This window comes from Eretmochelys imbricata, chromosome 6, assembly GCF_965152235.1.
Source record: "Eretmochelys imbricata isolate rEreImb1 chromosome 6, rEreImb1.hap1, whole genome shotgun sequence".
Classification (NCBI taxonomy): domain Eukaryota; kingdom Metazoa; phylum Chordata; order Testudines; family Cheloniidae; genus Eretmochelys; species Eretmochelys imbricata.
In genome coordinates this window covers 112,218,251-112,243,191 of record NC_135577.1, presented here as the reverse complement: position 1 = coordinate 112,243,191, position 24,941 = coordinate 112,218,251, and the positions used below count along the sequence as shown (strand labels likewise).

The 24,941-nt window shown below is 41.7% G+C and overlaps 1 protein-coding gene across 7 annotated transcripts in view; it reads left to right on the top strand.

The window, feature by feature from the left end:
- CDC42BPB (CDC42 binding protein kinase beta) overlaps positions 1 to 24,517 on the top strand; it is a 131,991-nt gene extending 107,474 nt beyond the window's left edge. For 3 of the 7 annotated variants that reach the window (XM_077819410.1, XM_077819411.1, XM_077819408.1), the window contains 13 exons: positions 485 to 621; positions 1,240 to 1,379; positions 3,060 to 3,141; positions 11,346 to 11,562; positions 12,073 to 12,135; positions 15,075 to 15,671; positions 18,093 to 18,190; positions 18,304 to 18,388; positions 18,614 to 18,734; positions 18,832 to 18,949; positions 20,282 to 20,384; positions 20,468 to 20,538; positions 22,727 to 24,517. In XM_077819410.1, the coding sequence (XP_077675536.1) occupies positions 485 to 621; positions 1,240 to 1,379; positions 3,060 to 3,141; positions 11,346 to 11,562; positions 12,073 to 12,135; positions 15,075 to 15,671; positions 18,093 to 18,190; positions 18,304 to 18,388; positions 18,614 to 18,734; positions 18,832 to 18,949; positions 20,282 to 20,384; positions 20,468 to 20,538; positions 22,727 to 22,858 (1,964 nt within the window). In that variant the 3' untranslated portion in view covers positions 22,859 to 24,517. Of the gene's footprint in view, positions 1 to 484; positions 622 to 1,239; positions 1,380 to 3,059; positions 3,142 to 11,345; positions 11,563 to 12,072; positions 12,136 to 15,074; positions 15,672 to 18,092; positions 18,191 to 18,303; positions 18,389 to 18,613; positions 18,735 to 18,831; positions 18,950 to 20,281; positions 20,385 to 20,467; positions 20,539 to 22,726 lie in introns of those variants that run through there. The other 4 variants (XM_077819412.1, XM_077819409.1, XR_013346437.1 and 1 more) reach the window with 3 other exon arrangements.
- The last annotated feature ends 424 nt before the right edge of the window (positions 24,518 to 24,941 follow it).

Sequence of the window (24,941 nt, the reverse complement as noted above, 5' to 3'; positions counted from 1 at the left end):
ATTAAATTAACCCTTTCCTATATTGATTTATCTAATCCTCTGTTCTCCCATTCCGATCTTCCACCTTCCTTACCAAAAGTCATCTTTACCCCTTCCCTCTGCTGAAGCCTCTTTATTCCTATCTGAATTAATGAGGTTGGTGGTGTTGAAATTAATGGGACTGCCAAAGTCCTTATCTCCCTGAGAAAACTGCAGATTTTATAAGCCACCTCATGCATTGTGGTGAGAAGGCTCTTTCCCTATGTGGTGCCAGAAAAAAAGAAATAAGAGCTTGCTAGGGGCCTCTTATGGTATTTAAAAAACAAGTGCTTATCTATGCCAAAATAATTAAACAATAATGTGCTGCTGACATGTATGTTCTGCAGGCAATTTCAATTGAACTCATTGGTCTCCTGATTCCAAGAGTAGAAAATATGCACCACCTATTAAGATGAATTCATCATCATAATATAATTTCATTATAGTTTTTCTCTTTTGTTCTCAGTGTGTTCATTCGCATGTCATGTTTCCTGCAAGGACAGTGCGCCTCAGGTCTGTCCTATACCCCCTGAGCAAGCCAAAAGGCCTCTTGGAGTAGATGTGCAAAGGGGGATAGGAATGGCATACAAAGGTTATGTTAAGGTAAGAATCATTTGACCTTGGACATGAGTGGTATTTTTCTCCAGTATAACTGCAAACTTAAATTGCAGATGCTGTTTGGTCTTGTATTGTAGCTGGAAACCCTAACTATGTTTAACTCTATCCTCAGATTGTGCTAAAGCCCTGGGATTGTGTACAATTCACACTAATGCCCTTAATGCTAATCCTTGAGAAACAGGTGGTTTTACTTGGAGGACTAGAAGTTGGCTGCTGAAATTGCCACAAACATAAAAAAGAGAAACCACCTTTGAGGGAAAAAGAATTCTTGCTATGACAGAGACAAATGTAGGATAAAAAGTAAACTCTGTCACCGATTTGGCATCTGTGGAATCTCTGAAAATACATGTCCTGGGTTTACCACTTGAAAAGTTGAACGTATTTATTAAACCTGGACAGAGAATGGGGGAACTTCATAAATAATTGTTCTGTTCTTGAAATCTCATGTACACTGACACTTTCCCACCAATTTTAAATATAACCAAAATATGGTGTTCAGGTTCCCTTCACTCAAATGTGAGTCTCCATGCCTTTCTAAATTTCCTCTTTTATGTCTATATAACCATTTTTACATATAATGAACAATCCATTATTTACATGCAGGTTCCAAAGCCTACAGGAGTTAAGAAGGGGTGGCAGAGGGCCTATGCAGTTGTCTGTGACTGCAAACTATTTCTATATGATGTGCCTGAAGGAAAATCCACCCAGCCTGGAGTTGTTGCAAGTCAGGTGTTGGATCTCAGGTTTGTGTTGCCATGGTAGTTAGAAAACTTCCATTATTTTTCCCTACATCAAGTGCCTCTGTAATCAGTACACAAGAAGCTCTTGTAACATAAGAACTCTGTTCTGAAATGATTTATGCCTCCTGTATGTGGACTTAAGGTTAATTTAAGCAGTAAGAAGTGGTGTGACACGTCATTTTCTTTGAAATCACATAATGTTAGTGTGTTCCCTCCTGGAGTTTGATGTGTGTCTTGGGGAAACTAATCAAGATAAAGCAGGACACAGGGGATGTGCAGGCTATGAACAGGGAAAGAGCTATCCCAAACAAGCAAATAGCAGGTAAAACATAGCTAGCAATTTCAGGAACCTTGGAAAAACTGAGTACATTAAAGCAGTTCTCCAGGAAGCTTTGAGCTTGCCAATTTAGACTGTAGATTACCCCAGCACTCGCTGACTATATTGGTTACAAGGGTCATGTTTTTACATTTAACTGGTTTTTTTAAGCACAGGAGACTTTTTCCTACAACAGGCCGGTTGTTTCTCTCCATTTTTTACCCAGTAAACGAAAATAAAATTTCTCTTGGCTATGATGCAGTAAAAGTGGAACATCCTGTAATGTTAAACACCTTTATGCCTTTCTTTAGTGTAGAATCTGCTTACACAACTCCCTTGATGAACAGTCCCCTCCAATAAGGCCTAGTGCCATAGGGTGACAGATACTTGGCTCTTTCCTCTCAGTAATTCTGTTTGAGAGTTGACACTGATGATCTCCTGGGCATGTGACAATCCACAGTGTTCAAGAGTAGAAATGTGGAGGCACGGCAAATAACAGCATTCTCATTAGCAGATTGCCTGAGGCAGCTCAGCCAGACATTACTCCTAGCAGCCTTGTGCTTTATCCATTGCTGTAAGGTTGCCTCTTGGGGTTTGTCTACACTGGAATTTTTAGTTGTGTTTTAACACCAGTTGAACAATACAATTGTAAGTTATTTTGTGGACAGGACACCAAGGTTTGTTCCTGGTTATGTTTCACTATGGTAGGAGCAAGTAATGGTGTCTGATTACATGAAAATCTACAATGCAATTAAAAATCCCAGTATAGACAATCCCTATGTAGAAGGACACGGTCTAAAGTACATGAGAGTTTGTTGTGATTTACACTGTTTATTTCTACAATCACAAAAAGTGGGAAACTAGCTGTTTTGAAAATCTAAGTATTCCCTTATTTTAATCCAACAAACAGGTGAGATATGTTGCTTAATCCTTTGAATCTAAACTCTGCAAATGTTCCTACCTTGTACACTCTTAGGTGTGAATTGTTTATATTTCCAATGTCGTCATTTGCTTCAAAGAACAACTAACTCTCTCCAAATCATTAGGGTAATAGTCCTAATCAATCACTGACATCCCAATAGACTGTTGAGCATGCCTGGAGCCCATTAACTTCAGTGGGCCCCCACAGATGCAGCAGGCCCTGCTGTAAATTGCAGGATCTGGGCCTAAAATTGCAAACTCTTTGGGACAAGGACTTGTCTTGTCTTGTGTGCATACAGTTCCTAGCACAATGGAGCCCCAATCCTGATTGTGGCCTGTAGGTGCTACCACAACACAAATATTAGTGATAGTTGGCACTCAGTTGAGAAGGTTTCTCTAACAAATTGTTAGCCTCTTACTGATTATAGTTTTCATTTTCTTACCAGAGATGAAGATTTTTGTGTGAGCTCTGTCCTAGCATCAGATGTAATACATGCAACCCGTAAAGACATCCCTTGTATATTCAGGGTATGACTGTTTTAATTTGCTCTTTCTTAGAAATAATGCATGTTAAATATTAATGTTGTATTTTCATCGTTAATTGTTATCCATATAGATGTTTCCAGTTACCAATTACCATTTAATGCAAAATATGATATTTATTAGTTTGCAGACGTATCTCAAATAACCAGTTAAAAGGAGTTTCTAAAGGTGGTAGAAAGGGTTATGGCATTCTTCTTAAAGGTGAATCATGAAATGCAGAATATTTTTTGTTCTCTTTATGATCTATAAAATTGTCATGTTTAAATAGTTTCCTTTATTTTAAAAATAAGTGATTTTGGTTTTTCTTTTTACACTGGAATGATCAGATCCTGGTTTTCCTCTCTTTGCTGTGGAGAACTCTGGCTACAATCTTAGGGACTTGGATGGTGACATCGCAGGATGAAACCTGAGCTGTGGCTTGCCAGACTTCCACATGAAGCATCCCTTCCTCATTACTATTTCTGATTACCTAATGTAAAAACCACATAAGGAATACTTTTTAAAACCATTTAACAATCATATTTATATATTCTAGAAGATCAATAAAGGGAAGAAATAACTTTCCTTGGTTCTTAGTTCACCTTTAATGTGTTTATTTGGTCATCTAAGGACTTTGTACTAAACAGATTGTCTTATTTTTTTATAGATCATCTTTAATTTGGAACAAGATGAACATTGTGTCTTTTTAAAGACAAAAAATATTCATTGCTTTTAATATCTTGAGTTTTGTATCTGAAAACATTAATTTCTCCAAGTATATCTCTGTGATCCTGTCCATTAAGATGGAGTCCCATATCCATGGAGCACAGGAGTAAAAGAGCAAGCAATCCCAATCACTTATTCCCATCCCCTAAGCAAAGCTGTAAATGTTCTGTATCGGAGAGGCGGCTTAAGGGTGCCTGCAGCTTTTTTAGCCTCTTAGAGGGGATATTTTCTTCAGTGAGAATTTGCACCTGTATTTACTGTTGTTTCTCCTTTCTTACTTTTTTTCTTACACTTCCTTCCAACTTTTAAAATTAATATTCTGCCCGCTCCCCTCTTCTCAGTGCAGTGAGTAGCTGGTTCTTGGGGGATGTGAGGAGAGATCTTTTGAATATGGTGGTCAGGCTGTGCAGAGTGCTTCATGGGATCCAGACATGCAAAGCACACAGAATGGTCTTGTCTGAGTCTGGACTCTGTAACCTCTGTGCTCACACCCCTGAACATAAGGCTCTGTCTGGCTCAGAAGGGGAAAATCTTACCATCACAGTGTCTCCCAATAAGAACACGGTAAAGCTCTCTGGTCACAGTGGAGAAGAGCAGAAAAGAACATGCCTCATTCCTCAGTCAGGAAGGAAGACAAGGAGAAATTTGACCTAAAAAAAGGCTATTTTCTGAATTATTTGATTTCCCAATCAGTTAGTTATACTCTCTGGTTCAAGGGCAATATCCAAAAAGACTCCTTTCCCAGGCCCGTTAGAAAACATTTCCCTAGGAGCTAGATTTGTCCCTAATAGTGCTCAGGAAAAGATGCAGTCAAGGGAGAAATGGAGGCGCCAGCTAAGAGAAGTTCCACACATCAGTCATGCACCCTGGGAAGTGCAAATAGGCAAAATTCGTAGAGTTCCATTCCTGAGAAGAGATGCAGCTGAGACAACGGCAGCATTGTCATAAACACTGAGGTTGACTTCTCTACAGCTGAAGTGGACAACAAAATCAATACAGCCCTCAGACAAAACAGAGGCTTCTGCCAGAGGGTTTCAAAGCTGCTATCAGCTACCTGCTCTCTGTGTTGTTTTAGTATGGCACCTAAAGCTCCGGGATTACCACCACACCAGGATAAGGAAGCGAGGTCTTCACTGAAAAAGATACTTATCACCACATCCTGTGCTTTGGATCCTTCCTTGGACACCATCTGCGCTTCTTTGAGTGATGGTCCCTATATGTATTCCACAGATGGGTGTGTATATGCATCATGCATCTGAGTCCAAAAGTGTTCCTTAGCAATGTCCATTGACCTGCCCATGCACAGTGCGTCCCCTTGTGCTCATAGCCAAGGGCAGTGCAGGCCGGTGCCTCTCCAGTTCTCTCTGACGGCTGCATGGCCTGAGCTGGAACTGCTGTTCCTTCGCACTTAGTTTTTGTTGTTCGTTTGTTGTAAATAGTTGTATATAGTTATAGATAGATGAGTTAGTGAAGTTCTTTCCCCATTTGGGGACCGTCCCCACCCTCTGGGGACTATGCCCTGGATTTCGAGATTTAAAAACTGTCTCCTGCCTGCACTCACTTTTCATAAGCGATGAGCACCAGAGGTGCCTTTACTACCTCAGTGAGGCTCATATTGCAGCTCGCTGCTCCATTTGCAAGTCTTTGCCATCCTGAACCGAGGAAACTTGGGAGCTCCACCTCCGTTTGTTCTTAATGGAGGAAACTATGCAACCGGGTGCACGCTTGGATCTGAGTCTGTTGTACCCCCCGTACAGCAGCCAGCACCAGTGGTAGGCTCCCCTCTGAGCACCTCACATGCTCCAGATCTGTCAGTACTGGAGACCAAGGACAAGTCCTGACATGAGAGTAAAAAACACTCTCACAGGCACAAGAACAGATTCCCCACTGCGGACTGCTTCCAAGTGCAGCGTTTCCTCCCTGAGCCGGGCCAGGTCAGGTAAGATGTCGCACACGGATCCGACCAGACCAGCACCCAAGCGTCCCCCTGTGGAGGGTAAAGCTTGGCACAAACAGGATCTGACAGTAACCCTGGTACCTGTGTGTTTGGAATGCTCATCAGCCCGTGCTGTCCATCCTGCCGGTACCGCCACACCTCCTGGACAAGCTGGCACCACAGACGCTGTCAGGTCCCTCTCGCATCTCCACAGGCACACGGAGAACTCCCAGCTGCTTGTCGCCTCTCTTGTTGGCAGCGGAGCTGATTTCTTTCATACCCACTGTCTCCACTCCTATGTGGACCCCGGCTCACCTGGGATGTCCCCACTTCTGAAGACAAGCCTTTTCTGTTGTTGCCAGACAGGCCCGTCCCATTGCCACACCTTAGTCCTCCCATACCACCAGTTGCCCCGTTGCCAGAATAGTCTTCAGAGTATGAGGAGTTTTTGGAGCCAGAACCCTGGTTCTCCCGGATGTCACGCCACAGTTCGGACTTGCATCCCTAACCGCCTTGCTCCCTGGCTTACTATCCAGCAGTGAGTGTCCGCTACCCGTGGGGCCCACAGCATCCACAGGACCCTTCCCCTTGGTCATACTTGCATCCTGAGACCCGTACTGTCAACACCATGCACCCTCCCAGACGTCCTATCGCGCCTCTCCCATTCCCGCAGCACTATCAGTGTCTGAGGAAGAGGCAGACATTGAACCGGTACTATCATTTCCACCAGCCCCCACAGCCACTTCCTCTTAGCAGGATGAGGCACTTATTCTGAGGCACAACCACCAATACCAGGACTTGCTCCAGAGGGTAGCAGCAGACCTGGGGATTCCCTTGGAGGAGGTTCAGGACCAGCAACATCAGTTCCTGGACATTCTTCAACCTTAGGGGCCTTCAAGGTAGCTCTGCCTATTAACGAGGCCATCCTCCAACCAGTGTAAGCAGTGTGGTACACCCCTGCTTCCTGTGCTGCCCGCAGGCAGAGAGGAAGTATTTCATACCTCTGTGGGGGGAGATTGACTTTTTTTCTCATCCGCCCCCCCAGCTCTCTTGTCCAAGCAGTAGCAGAATGGGCACGCCAGCACCCGCAGAAGTCGACCCCTCTGGATAGGGCAGCAAAGTGCATGGACCCTCAAGGAGGAAGGTATATTCCTCGGCAGCAATACAGTTCTAGATCGTGAATGGTCAGGCTCAGCTAGCCAAGTATGATTGTAATAACTATACTAGACTAGCAGAGTTCAGGGGCAAGCTGCCACTGGACCAACAGCAGCAGTTTCAGGTTCAGGTAGACGAGGAGCACCTGGTCGCCATGGTGGGCCTCCGGGGGGGCTGTGGATGAGACTGACACGTCCTCTCACTTTCTCCCAACCGGGGTCGTCCTGCACCAGGACTCATGGCTCCAGTCATCTGGCTTCCCCAGGAAGGTCCAAAATACGATCGAGGACCTCATCTTTGACAAGAACAAGCTTTTTCCACAGCAAGACGGACAAATCCCTTCACTTGTGAAAGGACTCCAGGGCCACGTTGCAGACCTTCAGGATACATACACCAACCCCACAACACAGACAGCAAAGGCAGTCATTCCATATGTGCCCGCACACTCCCTGCTCGGCCTACTACCAACGCCAGCAGGAGGCCCCACGTAGGTGGCGCTGCTCTCAACGACCGTGCTTCCCCACCTCTGCCACCAACACCTCCTTGACCCTCTCCCAACAGCAGCCAAGGCCTCAGTTTTGATGTGGCAGTCGAGACCCACGAACCTCCCCCCATGCCACTTGCGGCACCCCGTACCGCCTTTGGGAGCCATCTTGACCTATTTGCCCACAATTGGGGCAAGATCACCACAGACAGTTGGGTACTGGAGATCATCCACCATGGATACTGCATAGAATTTCTCTCATTCCTGCCGCATCTGATCCCCTCTCCCCCCCCAATTATTCCCCCCTTGGAATCCTTTCCATCAATGCATTCTCCAACAAGAAGCAAATGCTGTCCTCCTCAAGGGAGCCATCGAGCATATCCCACCTCACTACACGGGACGAGGCTTCTACTCCCCATACTTCCTCATCCTGAAGAGTGGACGAGGGTGCCACCCCATTCTCAATCTTAAGGTGCTAAACACCTATATCAGAAAGTTCAAATTCTATATGGTGACTCTGGCATTGATTATCCCATCCTTCCCCTAGGGAGCCTGGTTCGCGGCTCTCGACGTGAAGGATGTCTGCTTCCACGAGGACATTCTCCCGGCCCACTGCAAGTTTCTCCATTTTCTGATAGGGCACCATCACTATCAATTCCAGGTCCTCCCTGTCAGCATAGCAATGGCTCTGCAAGTGTTCGCAAAGGTCTTTGCCCTGGTGGCTGTCCAAATGCACCGCCTTGGCTACTCGATATATTCCTACCTAGATGTCTGACTCCTTGTGGTGTTATCGCAATAAGAAATCACCCCTGTCATCCTCACCCTTTACATTCTTCTGGCATCTCTAGGTATTTGCATCAATGAGGAAAAATCAGTATTGATACCTAAACAGATGGTAAACTTTATTGGAGTACAGCTTAACTCCAGCATGACAAGGGCCTTTCTTCTGGCAGGCAACACTGACAACCATTGTCGCAAGCGGTCTGCCATTGTCTCTCTCTCCTTGGCCATATGGCAGCCTGCGCCTACATAACACCGCACACACATCTGCACATGCGTTGTCTACAGACCCAACATGGACTATATGCAGGTCAGGGTCATAGTTCCCTAGACAGCGCTGGCCTCCCTCAATTGGTGGACCGATCCTTCCAAGGTCATGACTGACAGCCATGATGGCAGGCTCTCCCCCACCACACACACACTCTCACGCTGTATTCCACAAGGACAAAGCGTCCTTATGACTACACGCTAAATTCCTCCCAAAGGTAGGGTCGGAGTTCCACCTAAATCAGTGCATCCACTTACCTCTTTTCCACCCCAAACCACATGCTTCCCACATGGACAGGGTCCTGCACTTCCTCAATGTCCACCATGCACTGACATTCTACCTCCACAGGACTCGCTTATTTCACGCATCACTGAAGCTATTTGTGACCATCGCCAAACGATCCAAGGGCCAAGCCCTCTCCTCCCAGTGAATCTCCAGATGGGTCTCTGGGTGCATCTGTGAATGCAACACACAATCCAGCGTACCCCACCTGATAGTCACAGCGCACTCTATGCAAGCACAAGCAGCCACGTTGGCCTGCCTTGCAAACATCTCATGCCAAGACATCTATCATGGAGCAACCTGGTGCTCTGTCCACATGTTCACAACCCACTACACCATCTCACAAGCAGTAGCTACAGAGCAGATGTGGGCCAAGCCGTACTGCAGACTGCACTTCCTGTCACATCCTTGCACCCACCTCCACACTGATCATTGCTCGCAAATCACCCACATGTGGAATGCATATAGGGGCCATCACTCGAAGGAGAGGAGATTGCTTACCAGTAACTGGAGGTTATTTGAGATGTGTGGTCCCTATTTGTATTCCACTACCCGCCCTCCATCCCCTCTGCTGTGGACTGGACTGCACAATGGTAAGAGGGAGACTGGAGAGGCATCAACCCAAACTTCTTTCTATACCCTCAGCTGTGAGCACGAGGGGATGCACTGCACACATGCAGGTCAATGAACACTGCTAAGAAACACTCCGGACTCAGGCATGTAGCGTGCATGCACATCCATGTTTGGAATAAAAATAGGGACTGCATATGTCTAAGAACCTCAAGTTACTGGTAAATACCCTCTTTTTCTGCCACGTCTGTGGCATCCATTATAGTGGCTGAAAGACAACTTACGATCCTGACAAGCAAAGCAATTAGTAGCATCTTTGCAATTGCAGGATAGCGGGTTATTTGGGGAAACTTTGGATAACTAGTGGCTGAAAATTCTCAAAAGGAAAACAAGTCTCTAACCCAGGTTCTAATTTGGGCATGATTTCGGAACCACACAAATTTGAGTCTGTGTGGTCATTTCTGCCAACAATACAGAGGGCCTGGCCACGCCCCTCAGGGTATGTCTACACTGCAATAAAACACACAGAGCTGGCCCATGTCAGCTGACATGGGCTCACAGGGCTCAAGCTGCGGTGCTATAGAATTGCAGTATAGATGTCCGGGCTGCAGAGTGGGTTCCCTTAACTTTTCATCCAGAAATGGGGGGAGGGATACCTCAGTGGTTTGAGCATTGGCCTGCTAAACCCAGGGTTGTGAGTTCAATCCTTGAGGGGGCCATTTAGGGATCTGGGGCAAAGATTGGGGATTGGTCCTGCTTTGAGCAGGGGGTTGGACTAGATGACCTCCTGTCCCTTCCAACCCTGATATTCTATGATTCTATGAAATGAGTTACTTCTTCTTTCTGTCCAGTTAAATATATTGTAAATATACTAGTAAGCAACAAAACTGTGGAAGTTCAGTACAGTTCGTAGCAATTTAAATGCATCTTTCTCAACACACAAAAAGGTTTCATTTTCTATAGAAATCAATTGAGAATTAAAGGTTTGTGTTTCAGGAAGAATTATTGTATGCTACTGTGATTCCAGTACAGGAAAGACGAGTTTCCATTACTAGCGTGCCTTAAAATAGATCATTTGGGGAATAGAATGTAAATTTTGTTCTTGTTCATATCTGTGGATCAAAATTCATTAACTAAATGTGTGAAAGCCCTAAATATTATCACTGTAGACTGCGTTGTTTTTAAAAAGTAAGTACGATGGTGCTCAATGTACATTTAAGATGCATACTATGTTATATACCATTTTAAATACATCCTGAAGCTGATACTTCGAGAACTCTTATAAGTAGTCCTGTTTTTGTACAGTATCAGGGGTGGCCAAACTTACTGATCCTCCAAGTCACGTACGACAATCTTCAGAAGTTCGAGAGTTGGGGTGCGCCTGCCAGGGCTCAGGGCTTCAGCCTTTGCAGGCATGAGGAGGGGTCACGTTTTGCCCACCGTCCCCCTGATTTTTTCCAGGGTTTGCTGGCTCTGCTCGGTCACATGGTGTGGTTGGCCCCCGCACTGCATGGCGGCTGCTGGAGCCCGCAAGTTGCTTGTGGGGAAACACAGTGGCAAACAGCTGAGAGCTGCATGGAGAGCCGCTGCTTCTGTGGCTGCTTCTCCCCACAGAGCTAAAGCAGCAGCCCCTCCCTGCAACTCGCAGCTGTTTGCTGCTGCCTCGGAGCTAACACCTAGGAGCTGCTGGTAGAGGCCCGTGAGGGTAAGAGGAGGGGTGACTCAAGCTGTTGGGGAGGGGGGACCTTTAAATTGTGCCCCCCCTCTCCCCTCCCCCCCCCCACACTCAGCAGGCGCCAGTCATCTCTGGCAGAAGCCCCTAGCACCACCACCCTGCCGCAGGGCGGAAGCCCTGAGCTCCCACCCCCAGTCTGGTAGGCAGAGAATGGGGAGGGGGGCTCTGTCAGCCAAACTTTAACTGTAAAAGAGCCACAGTTTGGCTACCCCTGCTATATAGAGAGCATGTGTTTGTCGCATAGGTGTTAATTTTGTTTTCTCTGGCTGTTAAGGTGACAGCTTCTCTCTTAGGCTTCCCTTCAAAGACCTGTTCACTACTGATCTTGACAGAAAATGAGAATGAAAAGAGAAAATGGGTTGGAATCCTGGAAGGCTTGCAATCTATCCTGCACAAAAACAAACTTAAAAACCAAGTTGTACATATTACACAAGAAGCCTATGACAGTACACTGCCTCTTATTAAAACAAGTTTAGCTGCTGCTATTGTAGGTATGTCCACTTTAACCTTACATTTAACTGTCTGCACTGCTATAACTTTAAGGTGAACTACAATTTTGAATGTGCTGATACCTTAAATAAATTTCTCAGCTGAATCTTCTTCCCATAGAAGTTTGATGGCGTGAAACATTTTTTAAGATGCTAATCTCAATTTTCCCTTCAAAATACTAACTCTATGTGCAGTAAGAAGTACTTGTATAATTTTGATTTCACTAGAAAAAAAAGTGTGGTTAAAGAAAAGCCCTAAACCATTTGGTTGTACTTATTGTTTTGCTTATTTTCTTGAGCAAAATAGTTAATACATTGTGTTCTTTATCTAAAATAAAGTACAAACTTACATCACACAAAACTATTTTAAAATTATTTTCTGCAAGGCTATTTCAGCTACTGGGTTTTAAACATTTTCTAATCTCTTTCAAAGAGAAGAAGCCTAGTTTTAACGTTAACTTTATACATACTTTGATTCATAGCTCTGTTTTTTCCTTTCTCTCTCTCATTTAGATCGAGATAGAATAGCAATTGGTTCAGAAGAAGGACTGTATGTGATAGAGGTGACCCGTGATGGTAAGTTAAATCTCAGTGTATACAGTAATTGCATAATGAATAATGGTCTCCATAAATTTTAGTGCTGTTTTAATATAGATTACATAATAGCCCTTCATCTATAGCTTATACCAGCATGCAGTTAACTGACAAAAGATGGCCATTTGAATGTGAGGTATAAACACTAATTGGGTCATTACCATTACACTTAGCTGGCTGCCTAAAATTAAGGAGCCAACTCACTGGGCATAGTAGGTGACACAAACCTCACTGAAGCTCCAGGATTCAGAGCACACAGCACTAGTTTTTGTGCAATAAATAGCCAGACACTTATTGAAGAAAAATACATGGTTTATTTAGAATGAGTTGAGAGAGAAAACTGGTAACTTCAATAAGTTAACCTGGAGGCTGATTTGTTCCAACATGCACAGTCATAACTTAGACTGGAATATAATAGGATGTTAGGATGGTGCTGTTTATATTTTTGCTAGCATGTTGAATACTGTTGTTAGCTTTGCGAGGCTTTCTATTATTCATGCCCTTTGCATTTTCTTCCATTTTTTTTCTGCCTCACAATAAAAGAAACTTGATTGCTGCTGCCATTCTAGTCTATGCTGGTAGCTGACAGTCTAAAAGAGTGTTGAATCTGTAGGTAGCGGACCTCTCCTTGCCTACTGTTATCTGCCTCTCCTTCCCTGCACTGAAGTTCCCCTACAGCTTCCCACTCAGAGCCTCTCTCTGCCACTCCTCCCTCTTCTCATTCTAAAGGCTGTCCTCCACTTTCCTCTGACACTGGTAGCAGTGCGTGGATTTGGCCACGGCTGTTTCTGACCTTTCCTTGAGTACTGGTCGCCAGGGCCAGCAGCACACGTACTCAGTAGGCCCCAGGCAACATAGTGGAAAGAAGACTGCTACTTAGCCCTTCAGTGAGATCCTGCATAGCCTTACTTCAGGCAGTGTTGGGGTTTAGCCCTTAATTACCCCATCACGGCTCATATATTAAGGAAGTGGAGTTGTTTTTCCCTGCAACCTGATTTTCCAGAGACAAACCAAACAAGGGGGGAAAGTGTACCTTAGTCCAGCAGGGAAGGCAAGTGAACTGAGAGGGTTACTAATGGACATGAACATGTTGACTTCTCAGTGGTAAGTAATCCTAATATCTGCCCCCTTTTCTATAAAACTGCAAAGCACAAATAGTTCAGTGGCAAGATAGAATCATGGCAGTGTTATATTCACCTCATTATGTTGTAAAGTATTGCAAGTGATGTCTATGCTCAGAACAGATTAGTTAATAAATTGAATTATATGAGTTAGACAAAATATCCTTCTGGGGAGGGATACATGCTAAAAGTTAGTTTACTGCCACTTGCATCTTCCACAACACCCTAAGTAATTTTTTAGGCCCTTTTGTTTTCTCTGGCATTATAAACAACTGGTACAAGACTGGTACTTTTCTACCAGAAAAATAGGTGATATTACATCTGGCTTTTTTGCCCATTAAGATCTTACAGCCTGAACTATATGGTAGGTCTTTTTCTATCGCATCTCACCGTAGTAGCTAACCACCTGTTCAAAGCCCGTTGCCTAAAGGCTGTGGAGGAATTAAGTGGTGTTGGAGACCATTATATGCAGTTATGCAGATTTAAAAGATATAGGGGCACACTTCAATAGTTTTGAAAAATGTAAACACTGGGTGTGCCAGAGTAGTGTCCTGAAACTCCCTGAGGGACAGATCTTTAATTACTTCCTTTTATAGTACTTTAATTACAGTGTCAAGAAGTAGGTCACCAATGTTAATATCATACTGTAAGTGAAGTTCTTAAATCCCTCTAGCAATCTGGTTATATCTAATGGCTCTAACCAAGATCCTTGTAAACCGCTTACGTGTACATTAGACTTAAAATCTGACGGCTAGGCTTGGACAACAAACAAAAGTTATATTTTATTTGTGGCAAGACATGGTTAACTGAGCAATTACTACTTACCTCGTAGAACATTTCTGCAAATATATTGTGTTTCTGTGCCAGTGGAGCAAAATCTACAAGGACTTTTGATTTCATGTGGTCCAAAATTCTAGGGGTTTTTTGTGGGGGGGTATTTGTAGAACCGGATACCTTGCCAGACTACTTTACCAATCACTGTACAAGCACCAAAGGAGGATTTTTATTTTTTATTTTAACCAGTATTTATTATTTCTAAATATTATTTACTTAAATGTTTTCACTAGTAATAAAGTAAAACTCTGATGTTGATTAAAGTTTTATAAGATAACATGTACATTACTATGAAATGTTAATATATTAATGTTCCATATTTCATAATTGCTTGGTCTTGCCTATTTAAACCTCATGAAATACTGAATGCTTTGCTAGAGCTAGTCACTATTATGAAGATGCTTATTTATCACTCTTATATTCTTTAGTTCTCTCTACCATCCCATTTCTGCACTCCAGTCAAAGAACTATTGTCTAATACCACAGTACTGAGTTTTCCTGTCTTTGGCATTTAAAGAAAAAATTTTGTCTTTCTCTCCCCCCCACCCCCCTTTCCCATCTCTCTCCTTTATTTATTAATGGTGTAAATGTTTTTTCTCTGGGGGTGGAGTCATTAACTGGCATTCATACAGTCTCTCACAAGGCATGTTTGTTTTCCTCTACCTGTGAGGGAATGTGAAAACTCTGGAGGGAGATCTTAAAGATCATACCTATGTTTTTTGCTGCTGAGGGTTGCTGGAGCTATGCGACTTCATGGTTGAAAAGTGGGGGGCGCTATTGGAGTGGTTTATTTCTTGGTTGTATGTTTAAGAATTGGCAAGGAAAGCCTGGAGCCAGGGCCTGGTGTCCCTTTCTAGTGGATGTGTGCATAAGTCTAAATTTTTGATGTGTACGTTACTGTGTAATACTTCCAGGCCTACACATACTGCTGTCATTTACTGGTGGTGGCTTTTGTTCTCATTGCAGTGATAGTCCGAGTTGCTGACTGTAAGAAGGTGTACCAGATTGAGCTTGCTCCCAAAGAGAAAATTATTATCCTCATCTGTGGCAGGAACCATCATGTTCACCTGTATCCGTGGGCCTCGCTGGATGGATCAGAAAGCAACTTCGACATGAAACTTCCAGAAACTAAAGGCTGCCAGTTGATTATAACTGGAACACTGAAGAAAAGCTCTTTGACTTGTTTGTTTGTGGCAGTCAAACGACAGGTTCTTTGTTATGAAATTCACAGAACTAAACCTTTCCATAAAAAATTCACTGAAATTCAGGCTCCAGGAAATGTACAGTGGATGGCAGTGTTCAAGGACAAGCTTTGTGTTGGCTACCAGTCTGGGTTCTCTCTGTTGAACATCCAGGGAGATGGACAATCTATAAACCTGGTAAATCCTAATGACCCCTCGCTTATGTTCCTCTCACAGCAGTCTTTTGATGCCCTTTGTGCTGTGGAGCTCAGTAATGAGGAATACCTGCTTTGCTTCAGCCATATGGGAGTGTACGTCGATTCACAAGGTCGAAGGTCACGCATGCAGGAACTAATGTGGCCTGCAACTCCTGTTGCCTGTAGTATGTATATGTTTTTCTGTTGCCATATCCCTGTTGCTGCTTTACTTGTCTAAAAATAATCAGCATGTATTCTATTTTGCTTTGGTTTGTCTTTCAATTTCTTACAGCTTTAAGTTTTGATGAGTTAACAGAATAGTAATTCTTCCACATAAGGACCATTTTGTGGAAAACTCCTGGATACTGTAGGAAAGCAGTTTTTACTAGTCACAGGAGACAGAAAATTAACGAAAATGTAAAGCAAGATGAGGCTTTCTTTTAAATACGTTCATATCTGATTAACTAAGAGAGTAACCTGGATGTAGGATAGCAAAAGACCACATAAACTGTAAAATTCTTTGCTAAAATCTTTTTTGCTCCGCCAGTGGGTTTAAAAGTACTTTTGTCTTCAGGCCACTTTCTATAGCATTTCAAATCCAGTACCTATCAAAAGTTGTAGATCAGAGTTTTCAGCTACTAACACAGAAGGTGACACGGTTCAGGAAAAATATTGCTTTTTGGCAGAGCTGGTAAGAAAACTTGTATCAATTGTTCCTGAAACCAAAGGAAGTTTACAAAAATATGCAAAATTGTATTATGTTTTCCAACCAGCTGTAATTTTGAGGTCTGTTGTTTTGAAAGAGGCACAAATGAGTTGGTGAACTACATATAGTGACTTAGAAATCTTTTTTTAAGCATTATTCCATTGATTGCTTACAGTAAGTACTAAAATTATTTGGAGTTTCAATAGCAATGACTATATGTGCCAAATGATTGTAGACCAAAAAAGAGCCATTGTTTAAATAATGAATTAAACCAATCGGTTCACTAGCTGCTACAGCTGATAGTAAAATTCCTCAAACTGCAAGACCTTAATAGTTTGTTTTATTTTAATTCTAAATAGAAATTATTTGCTTGCCTTACTGACTTGGCTCTGTATATAAGAGTTTGGAGAAGGGCATAGGGATGGGATGTAATCAGCAAATTTACTTTAAAACTCTGGTTCAACAAACCAGATGCACTGGTTTGTTGGAGGGTTTTTGTTTACTTTTAGTATTATAAACATTTTTAGAATGATTTTTGCACATTGGATTCTCAGTTTGGCATTGACACAGATTGTTGTAGGAAGAGACCATAAGCTTGATTGCCTAAAGAAACCTGGTTACTTTCACCAGCCTACTCCCCTTGCCTTGGTCCTGATGTGTTACCAGTGAAGACTTTCTATCCTTTCCTGTTAGTTATCCCATCATGAGATCATAAAACTAGAAAAGGTTCTTTCTCCCTTACCAATGTACTCAATCCTAAGGGATTGTTTACTAGAGAAATTATGTCTTGTGATGGAGTATGTTTATCTTCCAAAGGTCATTGCTGGGGACACGAAGACACTAATTTGAGTGGAGCAGGTGTCTGTCTGAATAAGTCATTTCTGGAAGAGGTTTTCTTCTGAAGACATGATTCATGATAGCTAGCTTATGATACCATGATACCAGGCTTCCTTTGAGAGAAAACAAGTTTTTAGCTACAAGAGCACACATCACTGCCTTGCAGGAATTTACTCTCACGTTGAATTCTGTGTCCCTGTTAGGGTTTTTACCCTCTGCGATTTATTGAGGCAATCCTGCCAGCTGAGTACATCTTTTTTTCTCTCCTAAATACTATGTGATCTATAATGGCTGTTCTTTCTGAGGAACTTCTGTCAGGAGCAGGCCCAGGCGTGTGGGTGCTAAGATGTCCTGATCATTGCCTTTTTTCTTTTTTCTGAGCTAAAATAAAGTTCTTTGACACACCTAATGTAGAGGATTCAAAAAGAGAGAAAGCAAGTGGTAAGGTTTGAAGCTCTTGAAGTATGTTTCATTAACCTGGGTAGAGCAACGTGCACATGTAAACCCAAAGGTAAACCATTCCAATAGAGGGAGGAAGGAAATGAACATTAAGCTGTGCAGCATAACTTGACGACTTACCTCACAAGTAATACTCCACTGCATGTGCTTACTGTATAGTTATAGACAGTGCATCACTTTCAAAATGCACTAAGCTGCTTCCTTAGACATGGTAGCCTTAAACAGGATGTTAAGTGCAGTTCATTTCCTATAGAATAACTCATTTACATTCCTGACACTTACTGTCCAGACTGTAGACAGCATCTTGAGAGTATTAAACCAAGATTTGAAGTCAAAAGTAGTAAATGTATCAAAAATTAATAATAATAAGATTTGCAGGTTGGTGGCTGTTTACCACAGCAAACCTCTATTTCCACCAAAATAACATGAACTTGACAGGGATACATGTTTTTTCTTTTAAGAGATGGCTTAAAAAACTGGATATTTTAATCTCCTCTTAAACATACATAGCTGAAAAATATAACACTGTTAAAGCAATGCTCAAATGTGTGCTAACTCCAGACTTGTTGAACACTCCTTGACTTTTGTTTTTTGTCTGTACCAGGTTGCAATCCTTCTTATGTTACAGTGTATAGTGAATATGGCGTTGATGTCTTTGATGTTAACACTATGGAATGGGTTCAGACAATTGGCCTACGAAGGGTAAGTAGTTCACTTCTGTTGCACAATTTAATTAACTCTGATTTGGAATGGAGGCTCCTTCACAATGTACACTGCAGCTGGGTTAATTTTCCCCCCCTTTATCTCCAAAACAGATCAGACCATTAAATGTGGAGGGCACACTGAATCTCCTTAATTGTGAACCCCCACGGCTTATATATTTCAAGAACAAGTTTTCAGGTTAGTCTTCTTGAGGGAGGGCAGGAGTGGTGTAATGACATTAGGATGGGATGACCAGTCAGCTTGAAACAATCACAAACTCGTGAGCAAGACCAATTTTTTAGATTGTAAGAATCCAGTTTCTTTCAAACATGCAGTGCGTGCTTTACAGAGTCAACATGCTTTGGAAAATAAATTCTGCTATTTGAAGGTGTGTATGTGTAATTGCATTATGTGTTGTTACAGTAGGAGCTGTCCTCAGTGTGCCAGAAACTTCTGATAACAGCAAAAAGCAAATGCTTCGAACCAGAAGTAAAAGAAGATTTGTCTTCAAGGTTCCTGAGGAAGAGAGATTACAACAAAGACGGTAAGGGTTTAATATCTGTACATAGCAGCTTGTACATATTGAAGTGGAATTGTTATGAATGTGAAACAATATTAATCATGAAGTGTTGCTCTTTCAGAGAGATGCTGAGAGACCCTGAACTAAGATCAAAAATGATTTCTAACCCAACAAATTTCAACCATGTGGCTCATATGGGACCAGGAGATGGAATGCAAGTTCTCATGGATCTTCCACTGGTAAAATAAATATAACGGGGAGGGATACATGTGTGTTCAGTTTTGCACTTAAAACCTATGCAGATGGACTGTATAAGGTTTCAGCATTATATTTTAAAATCTTTCAGAGCTGTTAGACACTTTCAAGCTATGATTTCAAGAAATGTGTGCTCCTACAATGCATAGTGCTTCTCAGTCTTATACAAGGAAGTGTTAGCTGACTTTAAAATGGAAAGCTGAAAGAAAGAAATATCACTGCCAAGAGTTTGATAGTATTTTGTAAATAATCAGTCTTTCCCCCTTCCTCTTCCTTGTTTGTTTTGTTAAAATAACAGAATGAATTTCCTTCCCCCTCATCCTCTCGTCACTCTGCTCTGATATCCCCTCCAACAAGCTTTGAGCACGTCTATCACATGAGCCCTATCTCTGCAGAAATCTTTCTCCAGAATGGCCATTCCTCATTGCAAGGCTCCCCTCTGCTTTCTTCCTCTTCCTGTCCCTCCTCTGCCTCCTTGGCAAGGGTAGGAGTAGCTATAAACTTTTAGGAACTAGAATGGTGTGCTGTGGCGCTTTGCCAGGACTAGAGCAAAAACTAACACAGTTGGAAGATAATTACTAACATGCTTCTAAGTCAGTGTTCACAGCTTTATTTTTGTACTTGGATTTAACAAATGTACTGTGGTGTCAGCGGCTAAAATAAAACAAAGGTAAGAGAATGAGATGTGAAGATGCATCTTTATCTTTTATACCTTCCATTTTGAAATTCCCACCTTTCTTCTCTTTCATCTCTGCTAGCCCAGGCAAGGGTAATATATGCTTCCTTCCAGCGGGAGGAGACAGGAAAACAACAATTGGTGATGTCACTGCCCCTCTGTAAAGGGTTTGCTGCCTGCCAAGTTCCAACGGCTCCTGTCTCCAGCAGGTGGAAGGAATTTCTGCTGGCTGCTTTGCGGCTCAGTCCTTTCCTTGTGTTTTGTTGAGGGTGTTTGAAAGGGGTGTATTTCTGATACTGTATGGATGCAATCATAGAATCATAGAATCATAGAATATCAGGGTTGGAAGGGACCTCAGGAGATCATCTAGTCCAACCCCCTGCTCAAAGCAGGACCAATCCCCAATTTTTGCCCCAGATCCCTAAATGGCCCCCTCAAGGACTGAACTCACAACCCTGGGTTTAGCAGGCCAATGCTCAAACCACTGAGCTATCCCTAGGAGCATTGAGTTTTTGTTTCTACAAACCATTCTGTGTAATGGTTCCAAGCGCATGGGTGTTGAATTATGCTAGAATTTTCATGAGAAAGGAGCTTTAATTGGAAATATCCTGACTAAGGATATGTTTGGTTTGTGTTGCAGAGTGTCTTACCTTCCGCCCAAGATGAAAAAGCATGTCCCTCCACAGCCAACCTCTCACGGCAGCAGCAGAGAAGCAAAACCTACATTTCATGGCCCTCATCAAGTAAGACTGAAGACAAGCAGGTCTGTTCTAACTTAAAGCTTAGATTGTTTCAACATGAGGTATAAAATGCCTTTGTTCTGCAGGTGGCGGTGATTTGGGAGTAGCCGTGCCTCTGAGAAGTATGTCCGACACTGACCAGGAGTTCGACAAAGAGGTAAAGTAGTTTTTATTAAATGGTGACTGAGGAAACATTTTGATAAAGATTGCATTTCTGCATTTCCTCTGCAAAGAGTCTTCCTAGCACACAAGGCCTCTAATGGCAAATTAGTGAAGCCAGCATCAGCTACGAGGACTGAAGGGATGTTTCTGACAGTAAGCTTCAAGGATGTGCTAGTGGCTATGGTTAAGTCTTGTCTACAGTCAGAAGCTGACCCATCGCTGAAGTGTTCCTGAAGCCGCTCAGTCACGTTAACAGTGCTGAAACCAATTGGTCTCATCCACACTTAACAGTTTTCCACACTGGTTCAGGGGGACTGTTGCCAAGAACCTTTTAAACAAATGATACATTGACTCATTGAAATATGTAATGCCATTTCTTTTGCAGGTCTTGCAGTATGTGCTGGTTTTTATCTGCAGGTGAAAGAGATTGCAAGTGGATACTTCCTGTCATCACAGGAGTATAAAACTGCATGAAATTCAAGTGTCTTTCACCAGGCTAGTGAAATAGGATTTTTCATCTGTATTGTCATCAGTGCAGTTTTTTTACAAGCTTTGTACAGGTACTTTCATGTGACCTGTGCAAGTGAAATATTAAGAAATGTGACTGGGACTGGGCCAAGATCTTTGAAAGTGACTAGTGATTTTGGGTGTCCAATTTAAGAAATCTTTTAAAGACTTGATTTTCAGAGTGCAGGTGCTCACTGCTTTCTGAAATCAGGCCTCTTTAAGATGTTTCAAGTTGTGCACCCAAGATCACCAGTCAGTTTTGAAGATCTTGGCCCTGAGTTCTAATTCCAACTCTCCCTCTGACTCGTGTTGCCTTGGGTGAGCCGCTCTAAAACAAAACACAAATATTAATTGAGTGGCTAAAGTTTAGGTATCTAAATAAGCGTCTTGATTTTTCAGAGGTGCTGACCACCTACAGTTCTTGTTGACTTCATTATGTATTGCAATCTTCTTCCTAGATCTCCTGCACATTCCATATTCTAGTTGTTTGCTGTTACTTGTAGATGCATATACTGGAATATATTCAATTTTAAAAAGTATTTAATTTTCACTTTTTTGTTAAATCTTACATTGGTTATTACCTAGAAATTTTAATTTACAATATAATAGATTATTACACATGCAAAATCAGGATCTAACGCTACCTTTATATCATTGTTTTCCCATAGCTTGCTGCCTTATCACAGCATGAACTCAATTGTGTATCTTGTTAGAATAATCTTATCGGTGGTATATCCTAGAAGTGGCAAAATCTTGTGAACAGCAGTCCTCATGGATGTCACCTTTCAGTCAATGAGCTAAATTTAAATCCCCTTTTCTGCAGTAACTGACTGCAATGATAGCAGTTTTCCTATGAAACTTTTCATGAGCCACAGATTTGTGTACTGTTAAGGGTTACAACTCCCCAAAATAGTGGGAAACTGGCCAGCTGAGGGAAGACCAAGATTTGGAGGCGGAGTTCCAACAATCAGTAGGGTGTCTGGAAAATGACCTGGAAGACAGCTGTCTTAACTGAGTTATTGAGTGGAAGGAGTCTCCTGTAAATACTTGTTGTTTCTGCAGTGGGTTTCCAGCCTGTTATTTGGCAACTCTCTGATTATTTTGTCATGCAGTCAAAACACTTCCCACAGGTTTCCTCATGCTGCCAGGGCCATTGTTTGCCAAAAGCTTATGCAATATGTAAGCTATTTTATAATTTCTGTTCTTCAGTGTGTTGATAAAGTATTGGAATGAAATTGTTCATTTATGATATGTGCAAACCAATCCTATTTTGTGCCCACTTAAATCAGTTGGGAAAAATTTGCTGAAAAATCCTAAATTACATTGAATAGAAATAAACTTTGTTTTCCAACAGCAAAAGCTTTGTAGTGGCTAGAGGGGAAAGTAATAATAGGGACTCCTGAGTTCTTTTCCTGACTTTACCATTTACTTGTGTTGATATTGGTAAGTCACTTAGGAGACTGATCCAAAGCCTATTGGCACTAATGGAAATATTCATGTTAACTTCTGTTAGCTTTGGCTCATTCCTTCTACCTCTGCCTCATTTCATGAGTGTAATGTAAATTAATGTAAAAGTGAATGTAGCACCTTAATTATGTTTGTAAAGTGCCTTGAAAGCTTCTGAGTGTAAAGTATTTTAAATAAGAAATTGAATCCTTTTTATTTCTCTTTAACAGCCTGATTCAGATTCTACCAAACACTCTACTCCCTCTAACAGCTCAAATCCAAGCGGTCCCCCAAGTCCCAATTCTCCACATAGGAATCAGCTTACACTAGATGGACTGGATCAGTCAACCTGTGATGCGTAACACTACCGCTCCTACCATTCCAGCTTCGATCATTCACTACTCCGTGGAGTATTCGAGAGCAAGGCAAAGCTGTCTCAGATGCTAGTGCCAAGACTGATGCTAAATCTCTAGTGTTGCACAAGAATAATTATATATCCAGATTGTAGATACAAAATATTGAAATGAAGAAAAATACTTTACTACAATAGTGATCAAGCTTTTTATGCAAAATTGTTCACTGTTAAGTTATGGTTGATTCATTCGTTTTATTTCTGCACAGCTATCACAGTTCCATTGCATAGTAGGATTAAATGCCACCAGTAAATAGTCTGATTCTTATGCTGAAAAAGAAATAGAGAAGAGGTACTGATAGTGTTACTACTAAACAGTATCAGAAATCTTATTTTTCTAGAGAATGATGTAATGTCTCATTAGCAGGAAATCCTTTTAGACAGAATTTGGACCTCTGAATAGGAAATACAAGCAGCTTGAGTTACATCCTCAGATAAATATACTTTTCCCTTTTTCCTGTAACTGTTTCCTAAGTCTTTAGGGGAATGATAGGAAGCTATAGGCTGTTCCCAGCATCAACAGAATCATCAGGAAGTCAAATGAAAGTTGGTGATAGTTTTGTGGCCTTTTAACTCATTTAGCCATTACATTTCAGCTGCATAACTGTCTTTCTATCTTTCTACCAACTTTTTAGTCTTGTACATAGGACTATTACTAGTAATGTTTTACTCTTACCCTGCTTTTTAGTCCTTATCATTCATGATCAATAGTCAGGGCTTTTAAGACATCAGTAAATAATGCTGTGAAAACAAATTTTACTTCTAGTTCCTGCTATCCTCCTCTGAGATGTCGTTTCTCTTGGTTTTTCAGTGTAAAATACACTACTTTTTTTTTTTTTTAAAGCTCGCAAGCATTCTTGCAGGAACACTACCCTTAAAGTCTGCTTGAACTAAGGGACTGTATCATACTAAAACATCAGTCTATTTTATTGGTAACCAAAGTGGAACATGAAGGATGTGTAAGCGAGGGTGCTGCTTTTTGATTAATTGTATCCTCACATGCATGAAGACCCCATGATTATTAATCAAGTATTGATCATGGAGAAAGATGCACAACACACTCCTGTATATTTTGCTATGGCCCACGTGCAGTGGTGATGGTCTTGCGTGTATATTTAATCTCATGCCTCCATGTATTATACATTTAGTAATCAAAGATTTGTGACCATGTTTCATTAAAAGCTTGTAATTAATTCAGTGGCTGGCATATCCAGTTTGTCATTGTCACACTAGTGTGCCTTCTGTGCCAATTTTATGACAGTTGGATGTCACTTATTTAAAATTTGGTTTAAATGGGCTAATGATAATATACCAATGGCTAATGTTCTTTTCTGAAACACTGTATAGGACGTGCACTTATTTAGTTTAAACTGAGTGTTCTAGTCAACATTTAATCCTGTTACATTAAGTGTTTGACAGTACTTGCTCTTTTTTCCTCAGATTATTGATAAAGGGGGCTCAATTAGAGCTGGACACTACTGCTTTGGGGGTTTTCTGGTTTTTACTTTTTTAATGTAAGTCTAAGTCTTTGTAATTATTGAATTGTGAAAACATTTTTGAACAATTTACCTGTCAATAAAGCAGAAGAGGAAGGTTTTAAAGTTCATAATGGTCTGTCTTGACATGTGAAAATACTTTACTGTATTTAGTTTCATAATAAATTCACTGTGTTCAGTTAAAACTTAAGATATAAAATGAATGAGAAATATTTTGAAACGCCATTCATGAGCATTACAAAAGAGATGTGAATTTCTGTGCACTTGTTTAATGGCAAAGAAAAACCTTTTGCTAGTGCTGCTGGAATTGCAGCAACTTCTCTTCGTCTGAGAAAGGATTATCATTTTCATTCTGAGTCCCTGATTCATGTTAGCATCTTTAAAATATTTAGAACAATTATTTCTTGGGGATTGAGGTGTAGGTGAAGGGACTTGAATATCTGTTCAAACATCTTCTAAATGGTGTGGTGGATGCAGGAAAGTCGGGAAGATGCAGTGGTTCTAAAGAAACACTGTTATGAAAACGTTAAAGCGTGG